Below are 22,390 nucleotides of genomic sequence, written 5' to 3' on the forward strand. Positions count from 1 at the left end.
CGACCGATATCATCAAAAGTATAGCTCTAGCGGCGCGCCATACAAAATACCGGAAGTTGATTTTATCGCGACCGATTTCAAACGCGACCGATTTCAAGCGCGACCGCTTTCATCTGACACCGCCGCGAGCTACTTAGGTACCATAAAACGTACATTTAAGACAAGGAATGACATGGTTTAATGTTTTTAAAGTGATATATATGTATTATTTTCCAAAAAACGTCCAAAATTGCAGGGAAGGAGTCTTTAACTGCTTCTTTTTGCAAATTTCGATCATATTTTCTTTTCTAAAGTGTACTGTAGTTTAAGCAACACTGTTGTACAGATTATAGTGGATAAATGAAAATGAATTTTGGAAATTGTGGTATACTGACTTATTGATCAAAATAATACAATTATTTTTTTTTTGCTCAATATATTTATAGCAGCAGCTTCATATTTGTTTAATTATTATTTGTTTAATTATTAATTGATAATAATAATTAATTTGTATTTATTGATTATAATTGCCAGAATTTATTTAGCTTACCGGAAGTACCTTCGTCGGGGACTTCTCTGACGTTAAAAATGTTGTGTTGTGTTTTACCGGCGAAAAAAATAGGCGGGATACGATAGTATTGCTGTTTGGTAGCCCGATAAAGAGTGTCTTTTTCGGCGAACTATAGCTGCCATTTATTGTGAATTTTACGTGCGAGAGTACCATATTTCCGGCCATCTAGGGGTGTCGTTTAACAAAATTCACTTCGCCACAGGCCCCACCATGGGGGGCCTGTGGCACAAAAACTTGTTGTCTACGGTACTGGACTTAAAATAGTTCTGCAACCGCCTCTGACAAGAATCATTCACTGTGTGGGGAAGTACTGTACATTGCTGACGTATGACTTTTTAGACTTAGGCCAGCCTAAATTTTCAGTTATGTATGTTGTTTGTATTTTCATTTCATTATCGCTATATTGATATAAAGTTTGCGGTTATACACCACAGTATTAGTTCTGAAAAGAACTGTTGATTTTCTCTATGTTTCGATCAATATTCTTTGATCGTCCTCAGGACTGAGAATGCAGAAAGTCCAGGAAACTTATGTAAGTGGGACTGGTGTGAAAGCTAGAAACAATAGTTCACATAGTGGGAGGGATTGAAACTAGCTATAGAAGAGCATTGTTTCTCATGAACAATATAGTGAATGAACACTAGCTATAGAAGAGCATTGTTTCTGATAGTGTGAAAAGCAAAGTGAGACAAGCTAAAAACAATAGCATTGTCTCGAAGCTGGGTGCAGACTGGCCAAACAAAGACCATGTGTCTAGACAGACTTTCTGTATTCTCACTCCTGAGGACTTTCTGCATTCTCACTCCTAAGGACGATCAAAGCATATTGATCTGATCGAAACGTCGAGAAACTCAACAGTTCTTTTCAGGACTAATACACATGGTATACCGCAAACTTTATATTAACATTTGATTTCGCCATGCAAACCTTCATACAATATTATCGCTATACATTAAAATGTTTATTTAGTTGATATTTCATGTACTGTACATTACATTTATGGCTGTTTTTAGGCCTAAAATATTGAACTGTCTATGCTACTTATGGGATACAGTGTATAGCTGAAATCTATGTAACCTCTATTTTACGAATTTTTTGAATTATGAACAGCAGCAGGCCTGTGCCATATGATTGAGGGGTTTTGCTATATATTCATTCCCAGCAAATAATGTTCCTTTAAAATCCAATTGTAAAGAAAGATCTAATATCCGTTGATAAGTTTTTGAAGACTTACTATATAAATAATAATTATAGTACAATTTTAATTTTAATGAGGTAGTATTTTGGTAATAATTATAATTAACAAATTTTCTACTAATTAGTACATATTTTATTTCATTAGGCAAATACTACTTGAAAGTAGGCCATGGTGTATGGGGAAACATACCATTAAAAACCAACAGAGCTATAGTACAACACTTCAGAAACCAAGAATCAAGTTGGATAACATCTAAGCTGTATAAGATTATGAAAAATGTTATGGCAGGTATGTATAACATTTTGTTTAAATAAAATTTCTCTATACTGAATAAATGAAAGATGAATGGATCTTTGGAGTGTAATAGCGATCTTTAATTTCATGCAAATTGACAGTTGTGTAGGCCATTATTAGGGAGCTTTTGATTTGCGAAGAACAATCTAGGACAGGTCAATCGATGTGTTGTGGGTCGTCGTCTGAACCTAGAAACCATGCGATCTGTGTCAATGTGAGTAGAACTTACGCACAATGAACTAACATGACATACTGTACATCAGTCGGTCGCAAATCATTCTTGGTTAACTTTGGTCTGACAAATTTTAGGATAGCGAATAAAATACATATGTTTTGTTATTTTGCATAATTTAAAGTTTGTATGTTTTTGTGTGGCACATAAAAACATGTATTTTGTCTTTCTGTTCTTGAAAAATTGAGAGTAGGTGCTTTATTTTTATAGATTTTACGATGTTGTCTGTTAAGTATGACACATGTGTTACATCTAAAACACCAACTGGTTACCTATATTGTGACATGATAACAGAGACTCTTGGAATACTGGTAGGAGGTAATGGGTATGGGGCTAAGTCAGCTGATGAGATAGGAAAGATGGGGGCTATGATGATAACAAATTGTGGCTGGGAATATGATCTTCCTCAGAAAGAATTCAAGATTAAATTGAAACCTCTAATTATAGAGTCTCAATTGTAGAGGTGGGAATTAAATATTAATTAATATCATACTCCACGAATGAAATACATACCTTGTAACAATATTTTGTTTAACTATTATATTCTGTGAATTCACTCTTTTATATATATAATCTTGAAGAATCATTATATTGGAATATAAAAGGTTGTTAAACAAGCCTGCATCATGCTATGTAATATCATAATCACTAGACAAACATATTTCTATTTTTATGTGGATTATGAATAGGTGTTTTATCTAGACTACTGTTAGGTCATGGGCTGTACTTATTCTATATAACTTTTCCATTCAAGACTTTGTTATGAATAAAGGTACATCTTTTGATTGTAAGAGCATTCTTGTATGCCATCGTGAAATTGTTTTAAATCATTTGCTTATATACCATTGATCGCATTAACCCTATTTAAATATGTCTACATGGTAGTAGAAGAAGTTTGGTTTCACTTGAAATACTGTAGCTGAAAACGGATTCGTGACAAGCTCGACAAAACTCCAAGATATGAACAAGTTGATGACAAATTTCAATAATTATCCCACTCCGACAAAATCCTGTGAATTAGATTTTCTGCTGACAAAGGTACTAAAACAAATCCTTCCAGCAATTATGACAGTCTTGGCTAAAATAGTTAATATCTCTTTGGCAGATGTGATTTTTCCTCAACAATGGAAGACCGCAATCATAAGGCCACTTCTAAAGAAATCGGGTCTAGAGCCAGTAACATCTAGCTATCGTCCTGTGAGCAATCTTCCCTTCATGTCTAAATTGTTGTGGAACCCTAACAATCATTGTTCGAAGAACTCGCTATTGCCTGACTACCAAAGCGCCTGCAGAAAGAACTATAGCTGCGAGACAGCACTAGCCAAACTTGTCAATGACATGCTATAGAACGACAATGCGTCACCGCTGTTGTAGCTATACATTAGATCTCAGCGCAGCATTTTAAATTGTCGACGTCGGCGAAAGTTACACTGACTATCGACCAATGCTACTCTGACTTTCGACCCATCTCTTTAAGATAAAAGATAAGATAACTTTTATTGATCCTCAAAAAGGAAATTCATTGCTCGTCAAAAAAAAAAAGAAAACGCAATAAATACAATTATAGGATAGAACAACCATTCATATAAAAACATCTAAAAAATACAAAATAAGTTAAGTTATTATCTTCTTGACTTCCTGTTGTACTGGATGATACCGGAGGGGATAAAGGATTTTGCATATTGATTTGTTTTCACACTGCGGAGCCTCAATCTACCACTTGGATTAAGTTGGTCTATGATTACTTTGTGGAGAGGATAAGAGGCATCAGACTCAATGCGTTCGAAATCTTTCTGGAGGTGTTCTAGGTGCACATCGGTAATGGAAGGCAGTTCCAGACCAATCATTTTACCGTAACCAGCCTGACGGATGAAAGTTTACACGTCCTTTATTCCCTCCGGTAGTATTACCAGCCCAACAGGAGAGGCAGTACGTCCAAACACTACATATTACGGATATAGAACGAAAGTAAAAAAAGTAAAATACATTCTGGGATTTAATTTTTTGCTGATGAAGTCTATATGATCTCCCCAACTTAGTTTATCATTGAAAACAATTCCTAGATACTTGTACTGGTCAACAACTTCAATTGCTTTACCTTTGATAGTGATTGGTTGAAAATTAAATTTATGTTTAGTCCTAAAATCAATGATCATCTCCTTTGTTTTTGATGCATTTATTTGGAGATAATTATCGTCACAAAATTTAACAAATCTTTGTATTTCGCTACGATAATTTTCATCATTGTTTGAAACTATGAGACCAATAGTACTAGTGTCATCAGCAAATTTAACAACTGGGCAAACCTCATCATTTAATCTGTAATCGGCTGTTTACAAGGAATATAATTTAGGCGCGTTGCCAGTTCCCTGAGGAACACCGGTGTCAGAGGTTACAATTTCTGACTTGACACCATTAATATTAACAAATTGCTTTCTATCACAAATGAAATTTAAGACTAAACGAACAATCGGACGTGGAAACTCCATATTCAACATTTTGTCTGCCAGGATATGGGGTTGTATGGTATTAAACGCAGACTGAAAATCAAAATACATAATACGTGCCGAGTGGCCTTTCTTTACATTATCAAGATGTGAATATAATTTATGTAATTTAAAAAGTATCGCATCACTGGTACTACGGAGTGATCAGTAAGCAAATTTGCAACAGGTCTAACACTTTTTTAGCATAAGGTTCCATAATTTTTAAAATAATACGTTCCAATGTTTTCATCGCGACAGACGTGAGCGCGACGGGTCTCAAATCATTCATTCTTAGATTTCTTAGGTACCGGTATTATGCATGAAAGTTTCCAAATATCCGGGAACGTATGACAAGAAAAACACCTATTGAAAATAAATGTAAATATACCATCAAGATGAGGAGAGCAGACCTTAAGTACTCGTGGTGGGATTCTATCCGGGACCAGCAGCCTTCGATTAATTGAGTTTCATGAATTCGTTATGTACATCAGAAATGCTTATGCTAAATTTGGGATTAAATTATAAAGCTCTCTCGTTCAAATCCCCTTCATATCTCTCTGACCTTCTTCCTCTTCACATTTCACATACCTTCCCGTCGCCTTCGCTCGTCTTCAAAAAATCTCCTTTCCATTCCGACTTTTAACACTAAAGCGTATGGCTTAAGCACCTTCACTTCTGCTGCCTCTCGCTTATGGAATGACCTACCCGCCTCTATTAGATCATATTCGTCTACTATCGCCTTTAAATCTGCCTTGAAAACTCATCTTTTTCTTCAGATTGAGCTCTCTCATTTGATCACTTACTGCTGTGCGTTACAAATTCGTACTATTATTATTATTATTTTTTTTTTTTTTTAATTTATTTATTACGGTATATATAAAATTACAAAAACAATAGCACATAGCTAATAACGTTTGTATTACAATAAAAAATATTGAAATGAAATCTATAAAACTACAATAATAAATTCGGAAAATACAATTACAAAATTACACAATTATTCACTAAAATTTACAATATTAAGAATCTTAAAATATATACAAAATTTTGGAAAATACAATTGCACTTTTATTAAAAAAAGAAAAATTTACATTATATACTAAAACCTATCTGCACTGTTCTTTATTTGATTATTATTATTATCTTTTAGTATAGGTGGCAATATTGCACAATTATTCACTAAAATATTCACAACATTAAAAATCTACAAAAATATATTAAATTTCGGAAAATACAAATACAATGTTAACTAAAAAAGAATTTGATTAGATCTATATGCCTTTTGTCGCTCATCAATCAATTTATGTACGCGATAGTTCATCCACGGCTTTTCATTATTTCGTCGTCGAATTACTTTTTGCAGAAAATGTTCTTCGTATTTTTGTTTTAGTATATTTTCAAGGATTTCTGCCATTTTCTCTCCTGATTCTGCCAAATACACCTCCCATGATTCCTGAGTTATCCATTGGCCCATCGATCGAATACAAGATTCTCTGAATGGCCTTGTGATCAAGGCTTTTGAGGTAGGCTTGCGAATTTGATTTAAAGGCTTCCAAATGATAACACAGTGGTCACTCTTTCCCAATGGATTGTGCTTTATGGGTGTTTCGTAGACATTATCAACATCAGTGACAATTTTGTCCAGGCAATTTTGTTTGCGAGTTGGGAAAAGAACGACTTGTTTAAGTAAGAGATGGTTTTCTAACTCATCATTATCAAATTCATTATCATCTTCAGTTACCCGACACAAGCTAAATAGGGCCTCTCTTTCTTCTTTTAAATCATGAACATTAAAACGGTTATAAAATTCATTTAACTCATTAACATATTGCACAGTAACATTCGGAATCGAGGTAGGTGTATTACCACCGTTTGTGTAACCACTCATAAGTTTCATACCCTGCCAAACTTTTTTCATATTATTAGACCTGAAGTTATGTAAGTAACTTTTTTCCTATAAATGTTCTGTTTCATTATTTCAGATTTAATCTCTCTAGTCAATATTTTCATACGATTAGAGTCGCCCATCTTGAAGGCTCTACGTTTCTCACAAAACAGTAATTTAACGCCTTTCGTGATCCATGGCTTGTTATTAGGGTAGATTTTCACTTTTTTAACTGGAATGCATTTATCGATACAAAAGTTTATGTACGAGCTCACTGCATGAGTAATACTATTCAAATCTTCATCCTCCGTAAAAATATCCCAATCGGTAGGGCTTCCTCGGCTTCAGGTGACCATTTGCGTACATTAATCATTTTTGGTTGGCAAGTCTTATTTAGCGGGCGATATTTGGGACTGAGTAAAATCAAATTATGATCCAATTTGCTTTCGAGTCGAAATATAGGCATCCTTCACATTTGAGTAGCATAAATCAAGAATCGCGTTGTCCCTCGTTTTACATGTAACATGCTGATAATAAGTGGCCGTTTTCTTGAGCCATTGATAATTACAAGCGCCCCAGGCTGACTACACTCAATACCTTCGATTATTTCTGCCATCTCATTTATAGCAGGCTTTTCAAGCTTTTTGTTAGGTATGTATACCATAACATTGATAACATGCGAGAACTCTCTCGGAAGATAGTAGGGGCGAATACCAACAACCAGCACTTCAGAGTGTGGCGTACATTTATGAAGCTTAAGCGTAGAGTTATTTGGATGACAGTATTTCTCATTAATGTAGAGGCAAAGACCACCACCACCATCTTTATTCGCTTCGGCTGTACGATCCCCACGAACAGATTAAAAGCCAACTACTTGAACATGTTGATCGCTATGCTTATCGCTCAGGTGGGTTTCTGTGAATGCAAGTAAGCTGGCATTCCTAAAATCACTGAAATGTTCTATCTTTGCTCTGAGTAAATCGGATTTGTTATTCAAAGATCTAACATTTCCAAATATTAAAGATGGTATAAAAGGCTTACATTTCCTTTGTTGTAGTCGCTTTCTGACCCCTCCAGCCTTGCCCCTTTTCCGAGGCCTGCGACGTTGTATCTCAGATGGTAGTTCAACGTATGCTGGTAGCGGTGAGGTCGACCTCTCTCGCCTATGGAATGCAAATCAGATTACGTGTACGCAATTCCACCACCCGGCTTACTCAATCCACCCAGTAAGAACAGCCAAAATATCAGCAAGAAATACAAAAATTTCAAAACCTTCACGTACAACATAATGTATAAATCAAATTACAACTTCCACAATACTATAAAGTCTCAATATACAAAAATAACGTCTCAGTACCACAAGGCTCATGCGCCGGTCCTGTCTTATACTCTGCCTATGCCAGTACACTGAGGGAAGTAATTATCAATCCGATTAAAATCCATGGTACGTAAAGCACCGGATAGATGGGAATCGTTTGAAAATGAACAGCGCAAAAACAGAGTTTTTATACAGTACTGTCTTTTGAGGCAATAACTCACCAAATGCCAGTGTTCTAATATTGTCATGGATGTTGAACAAGTTTCCCGTAGCAAATGCATCAGATACCTGGGAGCAGACATTGATGAGCTTACTACAAGGAACATATCCAAAGAAAGTGTTGATCAGCCATGATCAGCTTTCAGAGAATTAAATTAATTCGACCAATACTGTCTACAGTCGCATGTACAATTTTGATTCAAGGACTCATAATCTCACACCTTGATTACGCAAATGTAATACTCAAATTGTGATATCAAACAGCTACAAAGAATACAACATGAGCTGTAAGCTTATACTCACCTATCGCGGTGCTAAGTTATGGAATAACCTAAACATAGATTCTAGAAATGCTAAATTCAAAGAGCATATTTCAATTTAAATGCACAAGACTTGTAGGCAGGTTAATTTCCATGTTTTATTATGTATCTTTTTTATATTACAGTACTTAAATTTGCATCTTTTAATTTAATAAGTGTTTTTCTTTTTTATAAATTCTGTTAATACTTTTTACTTTTAAATCAAATTATTATTACTTGCTTGAATGTATTGTGTATGTTAAAATTGTTTTTATATTTTTATCATGGGAAAATTTTCTCTATGGTTTTTATACCACACTGTATATACTGTTGTTAATTTTAAGAATTATTTATGGCCTTGCACGGCCTTGACGAAAAACACCTTTATGGTGATCAAGTTCTCCATGTTGAAATAAAGCATTTATTATTATTATTATGCTTTTTGGAAAAATTAGAAAATACGAAAAAACAAAGTGATATGGAATTTATTTGCATTTGAATTGAAATCCTTAGTTTAATACAAATGAATATGGATGCAATTATATAAAAGCGGACAAAAAATGGAAAAATTAGTATTTTAGAGCAATTACCTTGACTTTGTTTCATAAAACTGTTTTAATATGCAATATTTTCAATTATCTGTACAGTACAATTTTAAATATAAACTAGAATTTAATTCGTCACTTTGACGAATTATAGGTGATCATTTTTATCATTTTAATGAAATTAATTTTTTTTTTACATGCACGTACGTTAACATACGATCAGAAAATGTTGATGTATGCCATCATATTATACGCTTATAGCGTTGAGTTGAGCCTATTATATGCCATATACATTATGTACAGTAATGTATATCTATATACAGTGTAGCATAGGTGAAATTACGGGACACACATCATGTTTTAATTTTTTGGTATGATGGAATTATCAAAATAAACTCGAAGATGACAATTTCGAAAGATAATGAATTGAGCAAAAAAATATAAGAATTGGAAGAGAATTTGGCACGTAGAAGCGCTGTGCGCGCTCTTTGAAATTTGTATAACTTTGACGAAAAAGATGAAAAAACTACTTTTAAACTTCAACTGGCCATATGTTAACGTCACAACATCCGATAGGCTTAATTTTTATATGAATTAATATCTACATTTCATCAGCTTTCATAATAAATTATAATCATCAAGGTATCCTTCAATTCTGAAGAGCTGTAAGATATTCAAATTTACTGCAAAGGTGAAATTACACGGCCTACGTTATTCAAGTTTTTACGCATGATGACGTCATTAAAATGAAGATAGTGTCAACTCATGATAAAGATAATTAATTAAGCAAGCACATACTGAAAGTTGTGCGAAATTCGAGCACACATAACCAAGATGCGCTCTGTTGAATGTGATAATCTACACACAAAAATAACAAATCCTAATTTTTAAATTCAAGTGGCCATTTGATGACGTCAACACATTTTGTACGTAAAATGTGTACATGAATTCATATCTACAACTCAATGGCTTCCAGAATAAGTTAAAAAAATCGGGGGTCATCTTGCATTCTGAAGAATTATTTTCATTTTAAAAAAGACCTATTTTTCACCATTTTCAGAACTTTTGTAAAATTAATGTGCGCATTTTGTCATTTTTAACGTGCTCGTATAGCGTTATTTTAAGTCGGAACTGACTCAAATTTGGTGAATGTACTAAGGATGGTGAGTAGAATGAGATTTGTAAAAAAAATTCATATTTTTTACGCTTTTTAAGTATCGCGCGCGCAAAAACGCATTTTTGCGCAGTAATTTTTTTAAACACGCAAATGGCCTAATTCATGCTCTAAATTGATAAAACTTAATTTTGAGCGTTTTAAATTTTTAACGCGCGATATCACGCGCATGAACCTACGTGCGCGTGCGTTTTTATTTGCTAATATTTTTACCCTTGATCTGAAGTTTACGTGTAGTGAATTTCATTAATATGTGATAATGAATTATGGAGATATGATTGATAATGTGATTTCGCAAAATGGCGTATAAATGTCGTCACGGATGAGTGATCACGCTGGAAAGCTTATTAGGATTAAGTTATATTATTTGAAAGATATTCTGAAATTTTTGTAATCATTGACATTAAACTTTTTGAGATAATTGTTACACAAAATAGTGTACAGAAACAATAAAAAGAAAAAACTAGAATTTAATTCGTCACTTTGACGAATTATAGGTGATCATTTTTATCATTTTAATGAAATTAACATTTTTTAAACATGCACGTACGTTAACATACGATCATAAAAAGTTGATGTACGCCATCCTACGACATGATGCATATGCTTATAGTGCTGAGTTGTACCTATTATGTGTCATAGAATATATACTCTATACAGTACAGTGTACAGTATATCTATATACAGTGTAACATAGGTGAAATTACGGGAACCACACATTTTTTAAACATGCACGTACGTTAACATACGATCAGAAAATGTTGATGTATACCATCCTATTATATATGCTTATAGTGCTGAGTTGTGCCTATTATATGTCATATACAATATGTACAGTATATACTGTATCTATATACAGTGTAGCATAGGTGAAATTACGGGACACACATCATGTTCTGATTTTTTGATATGATGGAATTATCAAAATAAACTTGAAGTTGACCATTTTGAAAGATAATGAATTGAGCAAATAAATATAAGAATTGGAAGAGAATTTGGCACGTAGAAGCGCAATGCGCGCTCTTTGAAATTTGTATAACTTTGACTAAAGAAATTTAAAAACTACTTTTTAACTTCAACTGGCCATATGATAACTTCGCAACATCAGATGGGCTTATTTTTTATATGAATTCATATCTACATTTCATCAGCTTTCATAATAATTTATAATCTTCAAGGTCACATTTAATTCTGAAGAGCTGTAAGATATTCAAATGTATGGTGTAGGTGAAATTACACGACCTACGTTATTCAAGGTTTTACGCGCAATGGCGTCATTAAAATGAAAACGCTGACCACTCATGGAAAGATAAATAATTAAGCAAGCACATACTGCAATTTGTGCAAAATTCGAGCACAAATAACCGAGATACGCTCTGTTGAATGTGATAATCTACACAAAAAGATAAAAAATCCTAATTTTTAAATTCAAGTGGCCATTTGATGACGTCACAACATTTTGTACATCAAATGTGTACATGAATTCATATCTACAACTCAATAGCTTTCTGAATAAGTTAAAAAAATTGGGGGTCATCTTGCATTCTGAAGAGTTATTTTCATTTTAAAAAAGGCCTATTTTTCACCATTTTCAGCACTTTGATGCAATTAATGTGCGCATTTTGTCATTTTTAACCTGCTCGTATAGCGTTATTTTAAGTCGCAACAGACTCAAATTTGGTGAATGTACTACGGATGGTGGGTGGAATGCGATTTGTACAAAAAATTGTATTGTTTACGCTTTTTAAGTATCGCGCGCGCAAAAACGTCTTTTTGCGCAGTAATTTTTTGAAACACGCAAATGGCCTAATTCATGCTCTAAATTGATCAAAACTTAATTTCAAGCTTTTTAAATTTTTAACGCGCAATTTCACGTGCATGACCTTGAAACACGCAAGTTTTTATTTGCTTATATTTTTACCCTTGACCTGAAGTTTACGTGTAGTGAATTTGATTGATATGTGATAAAGAGTTATGGAGATATGATTGATAGTGTGATTTCACAAAATCGCGTATTAATGACGTCACGGTTGAGTGATCACACTGAAAAGCTTATTTGGTTAAGTTAAAGTATTTAAAAGACATTGTGAAAAATTTGTGATCATTGACATTTAACTTTTTGAGATAATTGTTACACAAATTTGTACAGAGAGAAATAAATAATAAGAACTAGAATTTAATTCGTCACTTTGACGAATTATAGGTGATCATTTTTATCATTTTACTGAAATAAATTTTTTTTAAACATGCACGTACGTTAACATACGATCGGAAAATGTTGATGTATGCCATCCTATTATATGCTTATAGTGCTGAGTTGTGCCTATATGCCATATACAATATGTACAGTATATACTGTATATCTATATACAGTGTAGCATAGGTGAAATTACGGGACACGCATGTTCTAATTTTTTGGCATGATGACGTTATCAAACTAAACTTTAAGATGACAATTTCGAAAGATAATTAATTGAGCAAAAAAATATAAGATTTGGAAAAAAATTTGGCACGTAGAAGCGCTGTGCGCGCTCTTTGAATTGTGTATAACTTTGACGAAAAATATGAAAAAACTACTTTTTCACTTCAACTGGCCATATGTTAACGTCACAACATCCGATAGGCTTAATTTTTATATGAATTAATATCTAAATTTCATCAGCTTTCATAATAAATTATAATCATCAAGGTAACCTTCAATTCTGAAGAGCTGTAAGATATTCAAATTTACTGCGAAGGTGAAATTACACGGCCTACGTTATTCAAGTTTTTACGCGTGATGACGTCATTAAAATGAAGATAGTGTCAACTCATGATAAAGATAATTAATTAAGCAAGCACATACTGAAAGTTGTGCGAAATTCGAGCACACATAACCAAGATGCGCTCTGTTGAATGTGATAATCTACACAAAAAGATAACAAATCCTAATTTTTAAATTCAAGTGGCCATTTGATGACGTCAAAACATTTTGTACGTAAAATGTGTACATGAATTCATATCTACAACTCAATGGCTTCCAGAATAAGTTAAAAAAATCGGGGGTCATCTTGCATTCTGAAGAATTATTTTCATTTTAAAAAAGACCTATTTTTCACCATTTTCAGAACTTTTGTAAAATTAATGTGCGCACTTTGTCATTTTTAACGTGCTCGTATAGCGTTATTTTAAGTCGGAACTGACTCAAATTTGGTGAATGTACTAAGGATGGTGAGTAGAATGAGATTTGTAAAAAAAATTCATGTTTTTTACGCTTTTTAAGTATCGCGCGCGCAAAAACGCATTTTTGCGCAGTAATTTTTTGAAACACGCAAATGGCCTAATTCATGCTCTAAATTGATCAAAACTTAATTTTGAGCGTTTTAAATTTTTAACGCGCGATATCACGCGCATGAACCTACGTGCGCGTGCGTTTTTATTTGCTAATATTTTTACCCTTGATCTGAAGTTTACGTGTAGTGAATTTCATTAATATGTGATAATGAATTATGGAGATATGATTGATAATGTGATTTCGCAAAATGGCGTATAAATGTCGTCACGGATGAGTGATCACGCTGGAAAGCTTATTAGGATTAAGTTATATTATTTGAAAGATATTCTGAAATTTTTGTAATCATTGACATTAAACTTTTTGAGATAATTGTTACACAAAATAGTGTACAGAAACAATAAAAAGAAAAAAAAAAATAATAACTAGAATTTAATTCGTCACTTTGACGAATTATAGGTGATCATTTTTATCATTTTAATGAAATTAACATTTTTTAAACATGCACGTACGTTAACATACCATCGTAAAAAGTTGATGTACGCCATCCTATGACATGATGCATATACACTTATAGCGCTGAGTTGTACCTATTATGTGTCATATACAATATGTACAGTATATACTGTATATCTATATACAGTGTAGCATAGGTGAAATTATGGGACCCACATCGTGTTCTAACTTTTTGGTATGATGGAATTATCAAAATAAACTCGAAGATGACAATTTCGAAAGATAATGAATTGAGCAAATAAATATAAGGATTGGAAGAGAATTTGACACGTAGAAGCGCAATGCGCGCTCTTTGAAATTTGATTAACTACGACTAACAAAATTTAAAAACTACTTTTTAACTTCAACTGGCCATATGATAACATCACAACATCCGATAGGCTTAATTTTTATATGAATTAATATCTACATTTCATCAGCTTTCATAATAAATTATAATCATCAAGGTAACCTTCAATTCTGAAGAGCTGTAAGATATTCAAATTTACTGCGAAGGTGAAATTACACGGCCTACGTTATTCAAGTTTTTACGCGTGATGACGTCAATAAAATGAAAATAATGTCAACTCATGATAAAGATAATTAATTAAGCAAGCACATACTGAAATTTGTGCGAAATTCAAGCACACATAACCAAGATGCGCTCTGTTTAATGTGATAATCTACACAAAAAGATAACAAATCCTAATATTTAAATTCAAGTGGCCATTTGATGATGTCAAAACATTTTGTACGTCAAATGTGTACATGAATTCATATCTACAACTCAATGGCTTCCAGAATAAGTTAAAAAAATCGGGGGTCATCTTGCATTCTGAAGAATTATTTTCATTTTAAAAAAGACCTGTTTTTCACCATTTTCAGAACTTTTGTAAAATTAATGTGCGCATTTTGTCATTTTTAACGTGCTCGTATAGCGTTATTTTAAGTCGGAACTGACTCAAATTTGGTGAATGTACTAAGGATGGTGAGTAGAATGAGATTTGTAAAAAAAATTCATATTTTTTACGCTTTTTAAGTATCGCGCGCGCAAAATTTTTTTTTGCGCAGTAATTTTTGGAAACACGCAAATGGCCTAATTCATGCTCTAAATTGATCAAAACCTAATTTTGCGCGTTTTAAATTTTTAGCGCGCGATTTCACATGCATGACCTTGAAACGCGCAACTTTTTATTTGCTAATATTTTTACCCTTGATCTGAAGTTTACGTGTAGTGAATTTCATTAATATGTGATAATGAATTTTGGAGATATGATTGATAATGTGATTTCGCAAAATGGCGTATAAATGTCGTCACGGATGAGTGATCACGCTGGAAAGCTTATTAGGATTAAGTTATATTATTTGAAAGATATTCTGAAATTTTTGTAATCATTGACATTAAACTTTTTGAGATAATTGTTACACAAAATAGTGTACAGAAACAATAAAAAGAAAAAAAAGAAAAAAAATAATAACTAGAATTTAATTCGTCACTTTGACGAATTATAGGTGATCATTTTTATCATTTTACTGAAATTAATTTTTTTTAAACATGCACGTACGTTAACATACGATCGGAAAATGTTGATGTATGCCATCCTATTATATGCTTATAGTGCTGAGTTGTGCCTATATGCCATATACAATATGTACAGTATATACTGTATATCTATATACAGTGTAGCATAGGTGAAATTACGGGACACACATGTTCTAATTTTTTGGCATGATGACGTTATCAAACTAAACTTTAAGATGACAATTTCGAAAGATAATTAATTGAGCAAAAAAATATAAGATTTGGAAAAAAATTTGGCACGTAGAAGCGCTGTGCGCGCTCTTTGAATTGTGTATAACTTTGACGAAAAATATGAAAAAACTACTTTTTCACTTCAACTGGCCATATGTTAACGTCACAACATCCGATAGGCTTAATTTTTATATGAATTAATATCTACATTTCATCAGCTTTCATAATAAATTATAATCATCAAGGTAACCTTCAATTCTGAAGAGCTGTAAGATATTCAAATTTACTGCGAAGGTGAAATTACACGGCCTACGTAATTCAAGTTTTTACGCGTGATGACGTCATTAAAATGAAGATAGTGTCAACTCATGATAAAGATAATTAATTAAGCAAGCACATACTGAAAGTTGTGCGAAATTCGAGCATACATAACCAAGATGCGCTCTGTTGAATGTGATAATCTACACAAAAAGATAACAAATCCTAATTTTTAAATTCAAGTGGCCATTTGATGACGTCAAAACATTTTGTACGTAAAATGTGTACATGAATTCATATCTACAACTCAATGGCTTCCAGAATAAGTTAAAAAAATCGGGGGTCATCTTGCATTCTGAAGAATTATTTTCATTTTAAAAAAGACCTATTTTTCACCATTTTCAGAACTTTTGTAAAATTAATGTGCGCATTTTGTCATTTTTAACGTGCTCGTATAGCGTTATTTTAAGTCGGAACTGACTCAAATTTGGTGAATGTACTAAGGATGGTGAGTAGAATGAGATTTGTAAAAAAAATTCATGTTTTTTACGCTTTTTAAGTATCGCGCGCGCAAAAACGCATTTTTGCGCAGTAATTTTTTGAAACACGCAAATGGCCTAATTCATGCTCTAAATTGATCAAAACTTAATTTTGAGCGTTTTAAATTTTTAACGCGCGATATCACGCGCATGAACCTACGTGCGGGTGCGTTTTTATTTGCTAATATTTTTACCCTTGATCTGAAGTTTACGTGTAGTGAATTTCATTAATATGTGATAATGAATTATGGAGATATGATTGATAATGTGATTTCGCAAAATGGCATATAAATGTCGTCACGGATGAGTGATCACGCTGGAAAGCTTATTAGGATTAAGTTATATTATTTGAAAGATATTCTGAAATTTTTGTAATCATTGACATTAAACTTTTTGAGATAATTGTTACACAAAATAGTGTACAGAAACAATAAAAAGAAAAAAAAAAAAAATAATAACTAGAATTTAATTCGTCACTTTGACGAATTATAGGTGATCATTTTTATCATTTTATTGACAATGACATTAACATTTTTTAAACATGCACGTATGTTAACATACAATCGGAAAATGTTGATGTACGCCACCCTATGTACGCCACCCTATTATACGCTATAGTGCTGAGTTGTGCCTATTATATGCCAGATACATTATGTACAGTATATACTGTATATCTATATACAGTGTAGCATTAGTAAAATTACGGACACACATCATGTTCTAATTTGTTGGCACTGATGACATTATCAAAATAAAATTGTGGATAACAATATCGAAAGATAATGAATTGAGCAATAAAATATAACAAAAGGAAGAAAATTTGGCACGTAGAAGCGCGGTGCGCGCTCTTTAAAATTTGTATAACTTTGACGAAAGAGATGAAAAAACTACTTTTTAACTTCAACTGGCCATATGATAGCGTCACAAGATTCAATAGGCTTCATTTTTATATAAATTCATATCTACATTTAACCAGCTCTTATAATAAGTTATAATCATCAAGGTCAATTTTAATTCAGAAGAGCTGTAAGGTATTAAAAAATACGTTGTAGGTGAAATTACGTAACCACCGTTATTCAAATTTTAAGACGTGATGACGTCATAAAAATGAAAATATTGGCAACTCATGAGTAACATAATTGGTTGAGGTAGAATATTTTAAAAATTAAAAGAAAATCGATCACAGATAAGCGAGTTGCGCTCTGTTGAATATGGTGGTCTATGACAAAAGGGGAAAAACCCCTATTTTAAAAATGTATGTGGCCAAATAATGACATCATACCATTTTGTACGTCTAATGTGTATATACATTTATATCTACAACTCATTGGCTTCCATAATAAGTTAAAAAAATTGGGGGTCACCTGCCATTCTGAAGAGTTATATTCATTTTAAAAAGGCCTTATTTTTTACCATTTTTAGTACTTTTGTACAATTAATGTGCGCATTTTGTCATTTTTAACGTGCTCGTATAGCCCTATTTTGAGTCGAAATGGACTCAAATTTGGTGAATGTACTATGGAAGATGAGTAGAATGCAATTTGTACAAAAAATTGTTATTTTTTACGCTTTCTATGTACGCACGCGCAAAAACGTGTTTTTGCGCAGTAATTTTTTAAATCACGCAAATGGCCTAATTCATGCTCTAAATTGATCAAAATGTAATTTTGAGCTTTTTAAATTTTTAACGCGCGATTTCACGCGCATGAGCCTACGTGCGCCTGTGTTTTTATTTGCTAATATTTTTACCCTTGACCTGAAGTTTACGTGTAGTGAATTTTATTAATATGTGATAATTAATTATGAAGATATGATTGATAATGTGATTTCACAAAATGGCGTATAAATGACGTCACGGATGAGTGATCACGCTGAAAAGCTTATTAGGACTAAGTTAAAGTATTTAAAAGACATTCTGAAATTTTGGTAATCATTGACATTAAACTTTTTGAGATATTTGTTACACAAAATCTGTACAGAAAGAAATTGCGAAGAAACATTTTTTTTTTACAAAAACAATTTCTCACTAGAATTTAATTCGTCACTTCGACGAATTACAGGTGATCATTTTTATAAATTTATTGACATTAATATTTTTTAAACATGCACGTATGTTAACATACAATCGGAAAATGTTGATGTATGCCATCCTATTATACGCTTATAGTGCTTAGTTGTGCCTATTATATGCCATATACATTATGTACAGTATATACTGTATATCTATATACAGTGTAGCATTGGTGAAATTACGGACACACATCATGTTCTAAGTTTTTGGCACTGATGTCATTATCAAAATAAACTTGTGGATACCAATATCGAAAGATAATGAATTGAGCAATAAAATATAACAATTGGAAGACAATTTGGCACGTAGAAGTGCGGTGCGCGCTCTTTAAAATGTGTATAACTTTGACGAAAGAGATGAAAAAAATACTTTTTAACTTCAACTGGCCATATGATAACTTCATAACATTCGATAGGCTTAATTTTTATATGCATTCATATCTACATTTCACCAGCTATCATAATAAGTTATAAACATCAAGGTCAACTTTAATTCAGAAGAACTGTAAGGTATTCAACTATACGTTGTAGGTGAAATTACGTAACCACCGTTATTCAAATTTTAAGACGTGATGACGTCATCAAAATGAAAATATTGGCAACTCATGAGTAACATAATTGGTTGAGGTAGAATATATTAAAAATTTAAAAAAAATCGAGCACAGATAAGCGACTTGCGCTCTGTTGAATATGGTGGTCTATGACAAAGTGGGAAAAAACCCTGTTTTAAAAATTCATGTGGCCAAATGATGACGTCATACCATTTTGTACGTCTAATGTGTATATACATTTATATCTACAACTCATTAACTTCCATAATAAGTTAAAAAAAATGGGGGTCATCTTCCATTCTGAAGAGTTATATTCATTTTAAAAAGGCCTTATTTTTTACCATTTTTAGCACTTTGGTACAATTAATGTGCGCATTTTGTAATTTTTAACGTGCTCATAATAGCGTTATTTTAAGTCGGAATGGACTCAAATATGGTGAATGTATTAAGGAAGATGAGTAGAATGCAATTTGTACAAAACAATTTTATTTTTTACGCTTCCTATGTACGCACGCGCAAAAACGTGTTTTTGTGCAGTAATTTTTTTAAACACGCAAATGGCCTAATTCATGCTCTAAATTGATCAAAACTTAATTTTGAGCGTTTTAAATTTTTAACGCGCGATTTCATGCGCATGACCCTACGTGCGCGTGTGTTTTTATTTGCTAATATTTTTACCCTTGACCTGAAGTTTACGTTTAGTGAATTTCATTAATATGTGATAATGAATTATGGAGATATGATTGATAATGTGATTTCGCAAAATGGCGTATAAATGACGTCACGCATGAGTGATCACGCTGAAAAGCTTATTATGGCTAAGTTAAAGTATTTAAAAGATATTGTGAAATTTTGGTAATCATTGACATTAAACTTTTTGAGATATTTGTTACACAAAAAGTGTACAGAAAGAATAAAAAGAAAAAAAATAAATAAAGATTTTATACAATAACAATAGGTGATCATTTTATTCTAAATGATCACCTAATAAAGATTTTATACAATAACAATAGGTGATCATTTTATTCTAAATGATCACCTAATAAAGATTTTATACAATAACAATAGGTGATCATTTTATTCTAAATGATCACCTAATAAAGATTTTATACAATAACAATAGGTGATCATTTTATTCTAAATGATCACCTAATAAGAAGAAGAATAAAGATTTGATACAATAACAATAGGTGATCATTTTATTCTAAATGATCACCTAAAAAAAGAAAAAAAATAATAATAAAGATTTTATACAATAACAATAGGTGATCATTTTATTCTAAATGATCACCTAAATATGTATAATGTATTTTTCACTAATTATTTTATCAACGGTTCTTCTATTATAGCTTCATCTGTATAAAGTCAATTTATCTTTATGCCAAATATGCAACTATATCGTTTTAAGAATGACATTTTATGAATTTTATACATTGGTTTGTAATTGAATATGTTCATAAATACCTGTTAAGTCATGTTATTGAAAATGAGAAGAAATTGCAATAAAGGTGGGCGATTCCCACGAAAGACAAAAATGATGAATGTTCTCAACATTTTGAGCTAAAAATCAACTCTCTATGACAAGTAGTTTCAGAGATATTTAAACGAAAATGTCCGCCATTTAAATTATGCAAATTAGGTGACCCAAGGGGTCATTTTGCTTGGCGCCCATCAATAATTGAATTCGTAGATGGTGGGCAACCTGAATACCAAATGTAATGCTGTTGGAAGATACTGAACCAAACACCCTTATTTCAGCCCTACAGACTCCACTCAGGCAACATTGGGTAGTGCTCGAGCAACAGAGGCTAGGGTAAGTTCAGTTTGAGTGCTGACATTGACTGTCCCTCTTTTCCTTAAGCATAACATTTTTACTTTTTCGTATTCACTTTGATACTGTTTATTTGCATTCAAAACCTGCACCATTACAAAACATGTCTGTGACAACTTGCTTAAAATATAATTGCATACAATACAAACGGAAATCAGAAATATTCATTTATTAAAATAATTTGTAGACATTTTAAAGAACATTGTGCATTAAATATAAAAATGGCAAACATAGTATGTTATGTAGGTGATATATTATCCAAGATAAATTTGGATTTATTTGTTTTCATCCATTATAGTACTATATGTGAATGTTACTAATGTTCAATTACTTTACTACAATCATTAACTGGTACAGTAACTATGTAATAACTATGTAACAAAATATATATTTTCCTATGTAAAATTCATTGTTCTTTTTATAATATTCTAAATAAGAATTTATTATTGTGAATTGTGTATAACCTTTTGTGCAAATTTATCAATCAATGTTGTTTTAAACACAGAGCTACTCTCTTTACAGTTGGCAACATTTTGCAACACACTCAAGTTGCAATATTCAATTAGAGTTACCAAAGTTGACACTTTTTATAATTAATTTTTTTAAAGTAAATAATTTAATAATCCAATTTTTTTTTAACTACCGTATATGTGAAATGGCTTAATTATTTTTCATTGGGGATATATTTCATCATTTTACTATAATTGGGTATATCATGGACCTATAGGTCATTTAATTTGAGTATAATGAAGTCAGTTCTCTTTTTAACAATGTACAATTGAAACTTGTAACAATTTGTAACCAGGTTTGCATTGTGTGAAGACAATTTTCTGGAAATTCTCCAGAGATTGTGAAATCTCGGGAGAAAAACAAACACTGATGAGAGGCCTGTTTTTATTCCAAGATTTCTCAAATTGTTACTGCGTGCGCATGCATTTCCCTGACCTATCATAGTAACCAAATAGCGTGCAACTATTGCTTTGTATTATATATATATATATAAATCCAAAGGCAAAATACTGAAAAATGACAATGCTGTGGGTATCAGTGGCTGGATCTCAATGGAGATACAAAATGACAATGCTGTGGGTATCAGTGGCTGGATCTCAATGGAGATACAAAAAAGTAAGCGAAAAGCTAAATCAAAACGATAAAGTAAAACAGCCAGAAAAGTTAGCATATATATATATATATATTATATAATATGTGTATGAAAACTGGTTACAAGTTGTATGCAGATGTGAAAAGTGTATTATAATATAATAAATTAATTAAAGTTTACAGATAATAATAAATCTACAATTAATTTAAAATGTGCGGATTTTATGATTTAGAGCACTTATTACAAAAAATAGTAAAGTAAGACACTAGTTATTCTTTTTGGTATCTGAAGATGAAGAAATAACTTACATTTAAGTATAC

General features: G+C 32.1%; 4 protein-coding genes across 6 annotated transcripts in view; 3 read left to right on the top strand and 1 right to left on the bottom strand.

The window, feature by feature from the left end:
- LOC144844887 (monomeric sarcosine oxidase-like) overlaps positions 1-21,913 on the top strand; it is a 47,270-nt gene extending 25,357 nt beyond the window's left edge. Inside the window, exons 5-7 of one of the 2 annotated variants that reach the window (XM_078702003.1) lie at positions 1,893-2,036; positions 2,485-2,737; positions 21,774-21,913. In XM_078702003.1, coding sequence (XP_078558129.1) covers positions 1,893-2,036; positions 2,485-2,735 — 395 coding nt within the window. In that variant the 3' untranslated portion in view covers positions 2,736-2,737; positions 21,774-21,913. Of the gene's footprint in view, positions 1-1,892; positions 2,037-2,484; positions 3,071-21,773 lie in introns of those variants that run through there. The other variant, XM_078701999.1, reaches the window with a different exon arrangement.
- The window catches only part of LOC144844692 (uncharacterized), a 276,862-nt gene that overhangs the window by 218,622 nt on the left and 35,850 nt on the right, over positions 1-22,390 (top strand). The window lies entirely within an intron of this gene.
- Positions 1-22,390, bottom strand: part of LOC144845189 (uncharacterized) — a 141,371-nt gene that overhangs the window by 114,962 nt on the left and 4,019 nt on the right. The window lies entirely within an intron of this gene.
- Positions 1-22,390, top strand: part of LOC144844465 (outer dynein arm-docking complex subunit 2-like) — a 118,502-nt gene that overhangs the window by 62,717 nt on the left and 33,395 nt on the right. The gene's annotated exons all lie outside the window — the stretch shown is intronic.

The sequence above is a fragment of the Antedon bifida genome, chromosome 1 (assembly GCF_963402885.1).
Source record: "Antedon bifida chromosome 1, ecAntBifi1.1, whole genome shotgun sequence".
In the NCBI taxonomy this organism is placed as follows: Eukaryota; Metazoa; Echinodermata; class Crinoidea; order Comatulida; family Antedonidae; genus Antedon; species Antedon bifida.